The sequence below is a fragment of the Psittacula echo genome (assembly GCF_963264785.1).
Source record: "Psittacula echo genome assembly, chromosome: 7".
NCBI lineage: Eukaryota > Metazoa > Chordata > Aves > Psittaciformes > Psittacidae > Psittacula > Psittacula echo.
The window spans coordinates 60,069,436-60,085,588 of NC_137740.1; the positions used below are offsets into that span (position 1 = coordinate 60,069,436).

A 16,153-nucleotide genomic window follows, 5' to 3' on the forward strand; every position below is an offset into this window, starting at 1 on the left:
CCTGCCTGAATTAGAAGATCTGGACATTTCAAACTTTAGTTCATAGCTTAAAGAGTAGCTAACAATTAAAGTTATTGTTAGTTGTGAAATAAAAGCTTATTTTCTATTCAATAGCAATAGGCTCTCACAGTACTACCTTTAAAAAGATAAAGACATTTGAAGATGGTGTATGACTTCTTTTCACACAAATGTAAAGATTTCTTACCTTGCTATGTAGCAGGAGATATATTCCAAGATTAATCAATGCAAAGTAATCGTAAACAACTGAGTCTAACAAGTCAAAGAATCTTTCCCAGAAACCATAATCTTCTACTAAAACACGACCGACACACAGGAAAACCCAAATTAACTGGACAAAAACAAGCTGGTGATAAAAGCCCATGTACAGTTTTGATTCCCATGCTAAGAGTTACACCCTTGATGGGAACTGCTCTCCCTTGATCATCGCTCTCAAGAAAGTTCAGAAGTAACCCAGTGCAAATGCAAGCTGATACCCCCCGATATGGTACTTACACAGAGGCAGTACCCTAGACAAAGGATTTACTTTTTTTAACTACTGGAACTTAAAACATCCATTCATTTCGCTCCCTTAAATTCAAGAACAAAGACAAGCCCAAATCAGTCCTGCACTTGCTATGCCTCTAATTAGTGAATAGCAGAGACACAGGGTGTACCAAACAGAATACTTCAGTTCCAAGGAAAGCCACACAGCTACACACTTTTAACAGGTTCTTGCAGGCAAACATTTTAGATGACTTACTCTCTTGCCTCAGTATTAGCTGCCATACTCTTTGACAAGTTTGCTGGTAGTTTGTGAAATGCCATATGGTACAAACATAGAAATCCAATATGGAAAGCAGGCTTCCACAACATAAGCCTCACAGTTTCAAGCAGCATCCTTTCCTATCCCCGTAAGTTACACACGGGCAGTCAGGAACAAACTTGGTTATGTGCAACGTGTACCTCTGAAAAACTGGCATAATACACCTAAGGGAAAGAGTTCCTGCAGATGGCCAAGATCTACACTAAGAAAGCAACGTTAGGAATTCCTCTAGTACGCAAACTAACCGTAAGGAGAATACTGTTCTACCAGATGCATGTTCATGGTTGAAGTGGAAATTAAATGCTGCCAGTTTCTCTTGTTTCAAGCATCAGCAGATCAAAATTATCTTCAAATAGCAAAAGCAGAACTAAACGAAAACTTCAGTGAGTGCAATCACAGAATCAACCAGGGTATGCTGATAAGACCTTCAAGATCAAGTCCAACTGCTACGCCAGCACTGTCAAGTCCACCACTAAACCATGTCACTAAGGGCCTTGTCTACACAGTTAGGAAGTTACCTCCCACACTCTCAAAGAACCTCCTGGATTGTTTCTTTGCTGTGTTGCACTTCCAGCAGATATCTAGTAGGCTGAAGTCCCCCATAAGAGAACAAGTGCAAGTGATCATGAAACTTCTCCCAGTTGTTTGAAAAACACTTTATCTGCAGCTTCATCTTGGCTCAGTGGTCTGTAACAGATTCCTACCAGGATATCTGCTTGGTTGGCCTTCCCCCTGATGTTCACCCACAAACATTCAACCTTCTCGCTCACAACGCTGACTTCAAGGCAGTTGATACACTCCCTGACACACAACACAACCCCATCACCTCTCTTTCCCTGCCTGTCCCTCCTGAAGAGCCTGTAGACATCCATTGCAGCACTTCAATCACGCGAATTGTGGCACCACATTTCTGTGATGACAACTATGTCAAGACTTCCCTGCTGCATACTGGCTTCCAGCTCTTTCTTGGCACTGATGCATTTAAGTTGCCCTGAGGATCTGGCCTTACACAGCAGCATGCTATCCCCTGGCTCATTTCTAGTGAGCCTGGTGTTATCCCCTTCACCTTCAAACCTAGCCTAAAGCCCTCTCTCTGATCCCTGCTAGCTTCTGGGCTAGGACTCTTTTTCCCACTTTGGGACAGTCATACCCCACTGGCCATCAGCAGGCCTGGTGCTGTGTAAACGACCCCAAAATTCTGATGTTGACACCAGCCCTGGAGACAGGAATTAACTTGCATGATTTTTCTGATGCTTCCATTGTCATTGCTTGCTTTCTCTTGTGCCTGTTTTTCCATCTCTCCTTTCCTAGGCTCTTCAGATTGCTTTTCTCTCAAATCAAAAGCATGTAAGTGCAGTTGCTTAAATCCTCCCCCAATATCCACTATGGACAAAACTGTTCTATCCGGCAACCAGGCTTTCCAGACAATTGGTTTGGCAAGACAATTTCAGGGGCAGAAAGAAGGCAGCAAGCTGAACTTGGAAAGGTATGATTTAAGAACAGGGTGAAAGAACAATTGTGAAGACAATACACAGAAGGAAAAACAGGGATCTGGAAAAAAACAGTAGAACACAGAGCAAGCAGAATGACAAAGGAAGCAGTGAATGGAAACACAATTGTCAAGTGTCAGCCTGAAATACAGAAACAACAGCTAAAACCTCAGCTTTTCCCTTCTCTGAAGGTGAAAGCAGTATGACTTAAGACAAGATTATACTCAATTTATCAGATGATTCTTTATGAGTCATATTCAAAGGAATGTAAAACTTATCACACAGCGTGTTATTGTTAAGTCTCTACAGCTCTTCCTCATTCTTGGTTCTAACAACTTCTAAACTTCATGTTACTGCTTTGACATACCTATTACACATACCTGTTTGGAAGGTAGGATTTGCTCCAGGATACATATTAGGGGAATAGGCAGGCGCAGCCGCTGCATAGCCCATGGGGAAACCAGCTAGAAGAAAGAACACATCAAAGTTATTTTCTAGGCTGACTGCACAGTCTAACCAGACTTTACTCTCAAAGATTCTCACTTTACGTCTTTTAACTGAGATAAGCTGATAGATGGCTTTCAGTCTCACCTCCTCAACTAAAACACTGGGCTTCTCCCAAGCCACCTGAAGGGGAATGCTAGATGAAGTGAATAGCTAAGGAGTCACAAATGCCATTCCATCTACATTCCTGTTTCAATAAATCTCAAACTCAAACAAATAAACCTTAAAATCTCGTGTAACTATCCAACTGTTTTCCCCTCAAGTTTTAAGACCTAACATACATGAAATATTTATGTGAACGGACTTATTCACAGAAATAAATCCCTAAAGGTCAGAGAGAATCTAACTCTCTAGATCACAGATACACTAAGTAAAGAGAACAAAGCAACAATGAGTAGTCCAAATGCTTGCTGTATTTAATACAGATTTGTCATTACACCCAGGTACCAAACAAGGTATTGGCAAAATGACAGGTGAACATTTCTGCACCACAATACAATGACAACTGTGGCCTCCAACGTAAGGCAAAACCCAGCATTAGCACAAACAACAGTTACTTGGAAGATACAAAGTTTATTCATACTGTAGGAAGTGACACTTCTACATTAATCATAGCTATTAATTTTCACAGGAACTTCTTTACATTATTCCAAATTATAAAACCGAGTAACGTCTGTATTTACAAAGACAGAGTTACTACTACATTTTGTTACCAACATTATTATCAACAGATGACTTCAACTTCTCCAAATAAAAGGCAAGTACTAATTGCACATTTACTGACAGGCTTAAAGCTGCTAGTTTTAAACTGCTATTCAAATTTGCAGGGTTTTTATTTCATTATAAATACCAGAGTCCTCAGCAATTACTCCTAACGATAAAAATGCTTAACTCGGGACTACACATGCTAACCTAGTTTTGTAAAGCACTCTAAACATATGAAGTGACATACACTTGGCACTACTAGGCCAACATGCTGACTAGGTGGTCAGCATGGATAAGATTAAGAAAAGCATTAAGCTTCCAAATCAAAGGTAAAAATAACATATCCAATTCATAACTTTTCAGAGTTTAAATAGCTCTTAAGTTTTCAAATTGACAAGCTGCTAGTGAACAGCTTTATACCTTACTCAGACTGACTACACATCTGGAACACGATACACATTTTCAGTCCTCTATTCTTCCTTCACAGGTTCAGCTCCACCACAGAGCTGCTCAAGAAACAAGTCCTTTGTGAAAAATAGAACTATGACAAGCAGCAGCTTTAACTTCTTCTCATAACTTGCACCCATATGGATGAACATTTTGGTATTGATTCCTTGCTACTGTAAACCCACCCAACAGCCTCAAATAGGTGTAGTATAATATAAACAGCTATTAAATATGCAACAGCTTTAGAAACACACTGCCTCTAAATACATTCCACCCAGTGATATTCATTACTTTCGATTACCACACAAGTTGTGTAAATTCCATGATTCTGGATAGAGAATCCATAGCTTTTTAATTAGGAGAAGCAGAGATGGGAGATTCAGTCATGAAACGTATTTGTTTTGTTTTTTCTTCCAATCTTAAAATGCAGGTCTACTTTTTATTTTTAGAGAATAGGTTTATCCCACAATCTTTAAGCCTGAACCAGGCAGCTCAGCCAACTATCTGTCATCAGAGAGCTGGAGCACCTCTCCCATGAACACAGGCTGAGAGAGCTGGGCTTATTCAGCCTGAAGAAAAGGTCCAGAAGACCTTAGAGCAGCTTCCAGTGCCTAAAGGGGCCAAAAAGAAATCTCAAGAAGGACTTTTGACAAGGGTGTTTAGTGACAGGACAAGGGGAAATGGCTTTAACCTGACAGAGGGGAGATTCAGATTATGCATCAGGAAGAAGCTCTTCCCTGTGAGGGTGCTGAGGCGCTGGCACGGGGTGGCCAGAGAAGCTATGGCTGCCCCATCCCTGGCAGTGTTCAAGGCCGGGTTGGATGGGGCTTGGAGCAGCCTGCTCTAGTGGAAAGGTGTCCCTGCCTGTGGCAGGGAGTTGGAACTGGATGAGATTTAAGGTCCCTTCCAACTCAAACCATTCCATGATTCTATGACTAAGCTGACTTAAAGGGTCACATTTGTGTAAACTGACTGACTGATGGAAGGAAGAATTTCAAGTGATCAACTTGTACTATGACATTTAAGGCACTTGTATAACAATTCTGCTTCAATTCCATGTATTTTACTTATGCTAATTTACAACCAAGTGAAGACTGGCAAATATACAGTACTTTAATAATTCAGTACATAGCCTAATGCATATAACAGAGTAAAAGACAAGAAACTGTAATGTTAATTAAACTGTTATTTATGAATCTATGAGAGTTTAACTTCTTCAGTAAGTTAAGGCTCCACTTAGTTTAGTATAAACGAGAGCTTCAATGCAATGGGTAAATGATAGTAAGTACAAATGAAACCCTGGCTAATATAAATGTGTTTAGAAAATGAAGAGATAATAATAAAAATATTTTTAATAATTCATAGTAATATTTTCTAAAGCAAACCTTGAAAAAGCAATTATGAATATAGACATAATCGTACTGTAACTGGTATTAATTAGTAAAGCACCGCTGCTTCTCTATTATAAAGTTACTGTAGCCCATATAACTAAGACAGTTACAGAGAATAAAACCATCCTGTGGGTCTTATTGTTACACAGCATCAGCTTGACAATTTATTTCTGCACCATGTCAGCCACGCACGAGACTTAAAAGCATTGCAACACAGTTTGTTTTCCCCTTATAAATGCTGTAGAAATCAAGAAAAAGTACCCTCATCTGAGGAAAAAAAATTAAAAGTATCTGAAAAGCAAAAGTGGAAGTTAAAAGGTTTGAGACAATCAAGTAAACAGTATTTATGCACCAATATTTTGAAGTAGGAAGTAAAGTGGAACAGGAAAATAGGAACTCCAGGACCTAAGCTAAAAACCAAATTTAAAACCTGTAAATACCAGTAGGAAAATATAGTACAGCTACAAAGAATAAAAAAAGAAATGGTGCAGAGTGACTTTTAGCTCCCAAGAAGGACACGAACTAAATCAGGGAACAGCCTTCCTTGTAAAAGCTACGAAAGGATACTTGGTTACAATACAAAATCCCAGCTAAAAAACCCTCCAGCCTCTCCCAGGATGGAGTAATTCCCCTACCCCACAAACAGCAGGGGGGAAAAAAAGACTGCATTCAAGACATACTGCTTGAAACACCTCACAGAGGTGCACAGCCCTTCTCTTCAGCCTTCCTGGAAAGTTATGAACTTCTGAACTACGGGGACATCAGAAGTGAAGCCTGCTCACACACACATTAGGAGGTGAGGAAAAAAAAACCTTGATAAAGAAACTTGAATCCAAGTAAGAAGCAAAGAAAGCAAGAAATATTTAATTTCTGTTTTTAAAATGTTTTTGGGCCCTTTTCATGATCCCACCTTTGCTGCTATGCTGTGGGCAGTCATAAAACAGATAGCATGAACAAGAATTAGAGGATAGAAAGGTTAACAGCACCAGCCAACTAGCAGCAAAAATAGACTGACTCCTCTTCTTGCAGGGCGTAATTATTAGAGCTCCCAAAATAAGCTGCTTTGGAAGAGATACTGAAGTTAGAAATATAAGAGAACAAGTAACATCACTCTTGAAATGTCACTTTTTAAATTTTAACATCTCCCCCATCCCAAAACTGATTACCACACATGAAGTCATTCATAAATGAGCATTCTTCTTGATTACAAAGACCAGAGTAACTGAAGCTCATTTAAAAAAAAAAAAGCTACTTACCTGGATAACCAATTCCTTTGGCATTTGCATAGGGAACCCCAGAAGATCCAGGGCTATACACAGGATTCATGATTTCAGTAACTGAATCAGGGGGGAAAAAGGAAGAAAGAAGAGTTTATTTAAGTATAGAGAAAACCTGAAATCTCAGCAACTAAAATGGAACTGAAAATGGGGAAAAGCATATTAGAAGAAAAAGAGGAAAAAACAATTCCACTACTCATCATTAAAACTGTAGCTACAAGAAAAGGAGAGTCACTGGAGAAAAAAGCTTCAAAGCACCACAACCCTCAATCTGCTAGAGAACGTCTTAGGAATGAAACATTCCCTGTTGCAGAGCATGTTTCCAAAGTATTCTCATCCCTAAGTGCTCCCCATGGTGCGCAAATCCATAATCCACTGCAGGAGTTCCTACGTAGTGGACTTCTTCTCCCATGTCATCTATCAATCATTCATCTACCTACCATCCATCAGTCTTGAAGGATCTTCTTCCCATTTCTTTCTTGAAGTGTCTAGCCAAGAGATGCAAATACTTACTGGCATTTCAAGCCTGGAATTCTAGTCCCTTACCAGCACTAAATTAACCATCCATAGCCCAAGTATTACAGAAGAAAGAGGCAGAAGACGTTCTGTATTAGCCAACTAGCTCACAGCTATGTGGTTTTTTTAATTGCTGCTAAGTTCTACAGAGCCTATGACAAGCTGACAGTTGCATCCAGTCATTTCTGAATTACACATTCACACACCAAGAAGCATCACTGGCAGGAATAAAATCAAACCTCTGGTTTTAAAAAGATCTGGTGTGCAAATGCCAAGGATAATAAAATGGCATTGAAGACACTTCTCTATGTACTTCTAGGAATATATATCACTGTACCACAGCTCACAAGGAAGCCTGCCATGTGCCTCCTGAGTACTGTTCGCAACTACTTTTCTCATATTTTCGATAAAAACCCCCTGTATTTTAACCCAAAGATCTTTAATAATCTCATTTTCTGCATGCATTGACAGATTTACCACTTCTCTTCCTGCAAGTGCCCATTTTTCACTACAAATAGCCTCCGACAGCACAACAGAAGGTACGCTATGAAACCAGACTTTCTTATTAACTGTTAATACCTGATACTTGAGTCACATTCTCTTCTACGTATCTCAAGATGCTTTCTTGCTTAGATGAACAGTGTGTTAAACAATTTAACACAGTTTAGGTGTTTTGGAAATAAAGTTTATGAAGCAAAAAACAGTAATAATTAAGCATGCACTACTTTAGTTACAGAATACATTATGGCAGGAATCTGAGTTAAGTTTCTCAGTAGAGCTGCACTGATAAACCTGTGTTAAATGACTGTATAAAGCCTAAGTGGTTTGCTTTTTAAAGTAACACTAAAAACAGCTCTGTACCAAGAGTTTTAGCAGCACCTAGTACACTCCAGAAGCAAAGGAACAATTTGTGTAAAATTAGGAAATCAGAAATAAGTGCTGTCAGAAAGTTTATTCTCACCTTTCACAAAACACCCAAACTCCATGCAAGAGAACTGCAGGATTCACCAAGTTTGCTTTTTCCCCACATACACACTTGGCAATAATACTAACTTCATAAAACTGCTTTTCTTTTTTCCAGCTTCATACTTTCTTACGTACCAGACTTCAGTAAGAAGGAGTTAAAAACCAACCTGCCATATTCATTACTTAGTATGAAGTTCAGCATCTTTTAATCACCTCACCAACATTAAAAGAAAAAAAAAAAAAAAAAGGGCAGTTTTACACAAATCTCTTTGGAAATGTTCTGCAGAAAACTATTTGTCTGCAAGCATAAAGCATTATTTTCAGCTGAAGCCCCGTGGAGTTTTAGCAGCATTAACTGTGCCCTGCCATGATCAAAAGGCATGTTTTGCTGGTCTGGCAGTTCACTGTAAAAAGACTGTTCTTTATTCCCATACTTTTTTCTGGGCATCCTCCTTTCTAAATAAGGATGCTCATTTACTTAAAATCTATCAGTCTGTTCCCTTACTATCTTTCCTACATTACCTTCTCATTTACAACTCCTCTTTCAATGTCTATTTTGCCTCCAAACTTACAAAACCCTTAAGAGGTGCAAGATTCACTTCAATCTCAGCATTTCTGAACTGTGGGGTATGAAGGTATAGCTTATGTATGTCTTAAGGGAGGTGAGTAAAACCTTCCACTCAGACATAAACAGCACTCTCCCACATCCCCATATCCCTACAAATGTGCTGCTCCTCCTTGCAGTCTCTACAGCAATTAGGAGCAAAGAAAATCCTGTAACCCTCTCACCATTCTGAATGGCAATGAGAAGAAAGAAAGAGGACTGAAAATCCAGCAAGAGCATTCTATGAATACTTGGATAAAATGTATTAAAACACCAAACTATTAGAAGTATTAGTCAAAGACTGCAGAAGAACACAAGCATGTACATTCTGGGGATGACTTAAACAGAAGCCATACAAAGCTGAAAAGATACAGAAAATTAATAGGAAATGTCAGACAATTCATCATACTTGATAGGAAACACAGATTAAGTGAAAGGAGTTCCACTTAAGTAAAGGGAAAAAACACTGACACTGGGAGGCTGCAAGCTGCCTCTTACTGGGAACAGTGTCAACTTCTACTTCAATTGCATTCCTACTTTGAGATTTGTGTGCACACACACATCCCCACTAATTCAACTTTGGTTGAACAGTAATATACTTTGACCACTTCTGCTTCACACTCTAGTAGAGATCCACCAGCCTACAAAAAGTGCTTACAGCTTTTGTAATGCAGACAAAACTTCAGATAATTTCTAATTAAAATTAATTCTTTTCAGACCTTCTCTGAAGGACCCAACATGCATAACTATAATTATACAGTATTACCCAGTGGTTACAACCATCCCACTCTTACCGTAACTTTAACTTGGAAGGGCATCTATGACAATTAAGTAAGGAACCTTGCAGTCCACTTCCCTGTAATGCTTAAAGTCCACATCAAACACTAAGGAAACAAGTATAAAGCGAACCCAAAGAATCATGGCTTTCAACCTTTTGGTTGGCATCCCCTCCAAAGCATTCTCATGTAAATGTATATGTAAATAAGTGTCTACTGTGCATTATGTGTATATAAATTCACAGAGTCAACTGTATATAAATTACAGTCAAGTAATCCTTTCAGCTGAAATGAAGGTAATCATGCTTATTAAAGATCCTGTGATTAAAGCATGTTTGGGAAGCACAAATGCTTCATTTTTCATTCTTGCCAAAGCCAAACAACCAAACTCAGTTTTGATCAAGCCTGTTAAATCTCATCTTGGTACAGATAAGAGGACATTCACCTCCCTCTTAAATCCACGCTTCAGGAAGCTAAGCACAAAGGCCAAACACTGCTCACGCTGAAGCTCTACAACTCATATACTCTTGCATACAGCTTTTCTCGCTACCCTCCAAATGAGCACATTTCTGCAAAAACCTGCTTTTAGAAATTATTTTGCAGAGATACATGCAAAAACCCCCCATAGACCAAAGCAAATACCATACAACAAACTCCATACTCTTTTGTAACATATTTTCTTACTATTTATTTTCAAAGTTGTGCAGAAACACTATCAGAACAAGGTCTACTGAATGCTACTTTGTGCTCATTTTATGTTAGTTAGATTACAACAGTCGGGGAAGAATCACCAAGTACCTTGCCTAAATCCCCATGTTGTGCTCCACTAATGTTTTTGTTCTTGGAACTTAAGCAGTCTCATACCAAGTCATTATAGTATTTGACATCTATCCACCCTGGAATACTTTTAGAATGCCACATGCTACCACGCAAACGACCCAGTTTCCACTTAAATACAGCTCCTCAAAAAAGTTAATTACCACCTTAGTAATTTTACTAAGTCAAAGCTTAGTAGAAATAAAATAGATTTCCTAAGTACCTGGTAGTTTGTAAAGTAAAAAGAAGTCATTTCCACTGCTAAGTAACAAAGAAAATAGTTCAGGACATTACAGTCCTTCAAATACAGACAATGATTAAAATCTCTGTTGCATTATATTCTCTTAAAGCATCAACAACCAAAATAGGCCATTTGATGCAAATTCCAGGTCAAATAATAGGCATTTTTGTCATGATTACTTTTTTTAAAAAGGGGGGGGGGGAGGGAGGCTTATATCAGCAGGCATTCAAGACTTCATAAAGTCTAAGAGAACACATCCCATGGGGCACTGGTGTTTGCCGGTTGCATGTATTTCATTTCTTGCATTTATCCTCAAAAAGGTCACAGAGCTTTACCAGGAAGCAAGCACTACCCTTGCTCAAAACAGGGCATGGGTTTATGGCAGTCCCTGATTGAAGCCAGCTGGAATCAATGCTTAATCACAACTGCCATGCTTCCGGCAAGCAATCCCTCTCCTTTGGCTGGGGCAGCACTGGCACTCCAACCCCTCAGGAAGTTAGATCAGCTAAGTCAGTTGGCAGAATTCTGGGTTTTGCTGGAGTTTTTTGGGTGGAGCTGCCATGCTGTCTACCCACCAGTTTAAGACAGTTGAGAAACATCACCGAGTGTCTAAGACAGAACCAGCTTCAATGGAAGAAAGGGAGCAAGACTGGGTAGTGGCAGCACCTCAGCCTGAAAAAGGACTATTAACAACTCTGCCCTAAGTTAAGCCATAAAGTAAAATCCTAAGCTAGAAACATCATTCACATGCAAGTCTTCCTTCCCTGCTCCAGGTGCAAGTCGTTCTTGTTACAGAAGAATTAATGAGGCACCAGCAATCACCAGCTTTATTTTCTGCACATGCAATTATTTTGTTCAGACTACAAAGAAATAATGCAGTTTAGACTTCTTAATCCTTTCCACTTAATACAATTCCCATTTGTAAGCCTATCCTACTAGTGGTTTGTTATTAGGGGATTTTGCATTCAAATATATATATGGTAACACCAATATCACTTAGTATCAGTGAGGACACAATACATTAAAAATACATTAAAAAATACATTAAAAACTCAGATTTGGTTCTAAAAGTCATTCACATGAATGAAAAAACTATACCAACAACCTAAAACCCACTCATGAACCAACTTCATTTATACATGAGTGGCACAGCTCCGCTCTTCCAAAACACAACCACCACGCCTCTTTTCTTCAAGAAACCCACTACCTCTGGAAAGACTAAACAAACAGCTCAGCATTTCTCAAAACCTACAATTCTCTGGTTGTTACTGCACAAAGGGATAAAAGTTGCCAGCTCCAGTCCTTGCATCTCCTGCATAGCTTGGAGATGGTGTACTTTTTTATTTCAGAGAAGTGGAGTAGTGCAGCAGAATCACAAGTTCCTCACAGTAAGGATTTTAGAAGCCAAATTTTGGGGAAGTTAATGAGCTATGAAAAACAGGGGGTGGGTGGGGAGTGTGTAAATCAAATTGGAACTTCTACATGAAGAAATCATATTCACAACTTTTTAGTTAAATTCTGAAGCTCCTGGCAAATTTTCATCCCACAAAGCATCTTTTCATTAAGTTCTTTTTCAGTTTATTCCACAAACCTCTTTGCAATAAAGTGGAGCCATCACACATCCCAAATTAAGATAAAATCTCCAAATGCCTTTTAGCTTCTCCTGCTTTCTAATCTGAAAGTATGTCACAAACATACAAGTTGGGAAGCATGCATTATACAAGCACAAAAGTTTTCTGACACTAACAACTAGACACCTTACAATAAAACTGCATTACAGCAGACAAAGTCTAGGTAAATCAGGTAACATCCACACTATTACTGGACATTTAAGGACAAATTAAGCCCAGCTCTTCTTTTCCTGAGAGCTGTATACTTCCCCTTACTTAAAAGCTAACTTTCCATGTTTTTCAGAACACAGATTTCATCATTTGGCTGGTGTTTACAGTTTGGCTCCAAACCTTCCAGAAAAGTGCTGAAAGCACCGTTTGCACCAAGCCTTTTCTTCTTTTTGTCTCACAACTCTTCCTAGAAACTACAGACGGATAAAATTTCATGCCTTCCTCTAGCCCACAGACCTAAAGGTAAAGATACAACGTGCAAGCCACATTAAGTTTTTTGCATGCAACTGAAGCTTAGTGATGCTATTTATCTGAAAATCCAAAAGACCGGCCCCTCAAGACACTACTCTTTTTACTAAGTTATCAACTGGCCAACCTCCAACCTTCATCAATAAAGCAGCATCAGAGACGTGCCGTGCATCCAGAACTAACCTACTCAACAGCGGTAACCCGACCTCCCAGCAACAACAGAAAGCAGAAAGGGACAGACGCAGGGGGCCGGCGGGCTGTGGCTACACCGGTGCCGCGGGAAGCTGACTCCCTGCATGATAAGCCCATCACCTGCCGCCACTGAAAGGCCATTGCCGACACCTGTTACGGAGAGCCCTCGAGCCCCGGCCGGAGCTGAAGGTTACCGCTGCCCCGCCTGGCGGGGAGCGTAGCGCAGTGCCGGCCGGGCGGCAGAGCTCTGCCCGGCATCACCCGCAGCACTGCCCGCGCCACAGCGCAGACTGCGGCCCGCACCGGGGCAGCGATGGCGCTGCAGCCGCCAGAGAAGAGGTCGCCCGGATGGCGGCGGGGGAGCCGCGGATCGGCGCGGCCCGCCCCAGAGGCCGGCGGCGCAGGCCGCGGAGAAGGCGGCGGGCGCGGGGCTCCATTACATAACGGCGCGGCGGGACAGCAGGAACGGCCCCAACCGCCGGCACCACCTGCGGCGCGCTTCAACGCTTCGCACTCACCGGGCTGCGGCGCTTCGTGGTGGCGGCCCGGCCGTCGCTGACTGTCTCTCTGCGTGCGTCTGTGCGTCCGTACGTGCGTGTGTGCGTACGTACGTGCGCGGGTGCGGGAGGCGGCGCGGGGCGGAGCCGTGCGGGAGCAGGGCGGGGAGCAATGGCCGCCGCGCGACTCCGGCTGCTCTGCGCCCGGCCGCACCCAACGACTGCGCACCGACCCCGCGGCTCACGTCACTTCCGCGGGGGAGGGGGCGCGCGCACTTAGCCGGGGGAGGAAACCACCGTTACGTGCACGGAAGCCCCCGGAGCTGTGCCCCCCCCCCCCCCCCGCCGCACAGTGCGTGACCCCGCCTCGCCGCCGCTATTCCGGCCTAGGTCACCCCCCCGCCTCCTCGGGTTTGACCGCTGTTCCTGCAGTGTGCGCTGACCGCCCGCCGCTGCCGGGCCGAGCCCGCAGCGAGCGGTGGGTGCGCAGTGAGAAGGTCCCGGCAGGGAGGCTGGGCTCGCACAGTGCAGTGTATCGGGCTGCCGGGCACACCGGCCCGAACCGAACTGCGCCGGGAAAACGAGCGAGCGGCAGAACGGAGAAGCTGAAGATCTGTCTGAACTGAAACTAGGGAGGGCAGGGATAGATGGTTCAAACAGCACCTCCAGCAGTGCCAGCAGTAGTGAGGCACCTCCGTGAAAGCAACAGAAAAAGTATTTAGTTTTTCACTAGTTTTTGTTTGCTCAGAGCAGGCAAACCCATTAAACGTCTGTAAATCTGAAGTGTGCTGAACTCAGTGCAAAACTGGAACAAAATATCTTATGATTTTAGGTCAGGGAGCTTTCTAAATAATTCTCCATCCTCCAAAGGATGGGTGGAAGCCAACTATGCAACTCTTAGGCCTAACCAGACCCATCAAGGTCACAATTTGATCCTCAGACAAACACTCAAATTCATATCTAAAGATCTAGAACCTCATGATAAAGCACCAAGTATTTGCCAAAGATGGGACAAGGTAGCATTGTACAGTAGCAGGTGAATTCTGCTCAGAGACCGTGGACAACACTGAACAGCAAAGGAGGCCAGAGTGACAGCCATGCAAAATTCATATTGCTGGTCCTTAAAATACTGACACATGAAGCTGCACGTGCTTGTGGTAAAGCCAGCGCTTAGCAATGTCCAACAATTGTTCAGGAAACATAACTGCAAGCATCCCGAGGCAGCCTGAACAGAGAGGATTTGTTCTGAAAGCTCTGTACAAACCCTGCTGTTGGCTCAGACGTGTTCCTGACAGGCACCCTGACTAATGCTACCATAGAGTGGACAGCCAGTATGACAGCAAATACATTATTAATTGGTCCCAGGTTGCATGTGAACACACAAGCCAGCGTGCTACTGGAGACAGTGATACTGACATCAGAACCAAGCAAAGCGCAACAGGCAGGAGGCAAACAGCCAAGCACCGTGTCCCTGGTGAGAACTGGTGATCGTGCACTGCAGGGGTATCCAGCAGCCCTGCTACTCTTAACAAATGCCAGTCTGGAGACACAAATGTTGATGGACCAATAACCCCTTAGATCCCAAAGCGATGACAATAAAAGATGCCACATCAGCTGTTCCTTAAATAAGGTCTCCAGGACAACAGGTTGAGCCCTGGCCAGTACACAGCCTGCACAAACGGGCCTGGTGTCCATAGGCTTACCTGGTATTACAGGGCACCTCAGAAACTCAGGTAACTAGTTTCACTAAAATTCCCCTTGCTTAGGGATATGCAACACCTTTAACACCCTGTTCCGTTATCCCACCATGCATTAGTATTAAAGACCACAGGGTACTGCTAGACAGCATTCTGCAAACTGTGCCTAAATTCTAAGCTGAAACTTGTCTCATGGTGTCATATCATATAGCATGGTGGAAATACTCCAGCCAGAAGAAAACCCTGATAACAAAGAGACGACAAAGCAGCAATTTGAACTCACACACTGGCAGCACATACATAAGACAACCGCTGTCTGGTTAGTGCAATTCTTAGTCTCGTATATTAAGTATAGATCAGCTACATGGTGCACAGCCCTTGTCAACAAGTACAATACAAACATATAAATGTGGTTGGAAAAAAATCACAAAAAGATGGAAGTTATTTAAAATAAACCCAATAAAACTGAAGACCACCTGATATTTCTCTTGTACAATGTGATAGTTTCAGAGTAAAATGTAGAAATTATAATGTTCTCTGTAACAGAATTGCAAATTGATTCACAGCTTGCTGACATTTCTGACAAGTAGGACAGCTTGCTCTTTTCTCATTATCCTCAGATTTCTCCCTCTTATTATTGTAATACACTTCCCAGAAATGTGAACTGACATTCATCAATCATGCTGGTCAGGCACAGAGGAGTACAACAATAAACGGGCAGCTGTTGCATTGACACTAGCTATATTACAAGAAGTATAGTACCATTAATATCTAGACAGGAATGAGTATAATGGTGACTCAGAAATACTGTCTCCAGCACTACAATGCAATACTGAGTGTGGCTTGTTTGGGTGAGAGGAGAGAGACCTACCTGGTCCCCGACGGGGCGGATAACTGACTTGACAGCCACCACCCAGTGGCAATTAGAAGGTATTGCAATACTGTGACTGGTTTGGGTCCGTTTTCCAGTGTTGTACGCGAACAGACTGAAAGTTATTTATTGTCTTCTTAATACTTTGTTTGGTGGTTTTGGTGGTTTTGAATTGTGTTGTCTGTGTCTTTTAAACCCATGATGAAATGCTAAAGAAAGCAGAACTTACTTGCATGCAAGTAAGAGCATA

At 42.0% G+C, this 16,153-nt stretch overlaps 1 protein-coding gene across 2 annotated transcripts in view; it reads right to left on the bottom strand.

Annotated features, from left to right (window-relative positions):
• FAM168B (family with sequence similarity 168 member B) overlaps window positions 1-13,500 on the bottom strand; it is a 33,763-nt gene extending 20,263 nt beyond the window's left edge. For both annotated transcript variants that reach the window (XR_013957445.1, XM_080623561.1), the window contains exons 1-3: window positions 13,357-13,500; window positions 6,617-6,697; window positions 2,694-2,777 (exon numbers count right to left, since the gene is read on the bottom strand). Coding sequence is in view for 1 of the 2 variants with exons in the window: in XM_080623561.1 (XP_080479687.1) it covers window positions 2,694-2,777; window positions 6,617-6,686 (154 nt within the window). In the remaining variant the exon portion in view is untranslated. The remainder of the gene's footprint in view (window positions 1-2,693; window positions 2,778-6,616; window positions 6,698-13,356) is intronic.
• Between the last annotated feature and the right edge of the window lie 2,653 nt (window positions 13,501-16,153).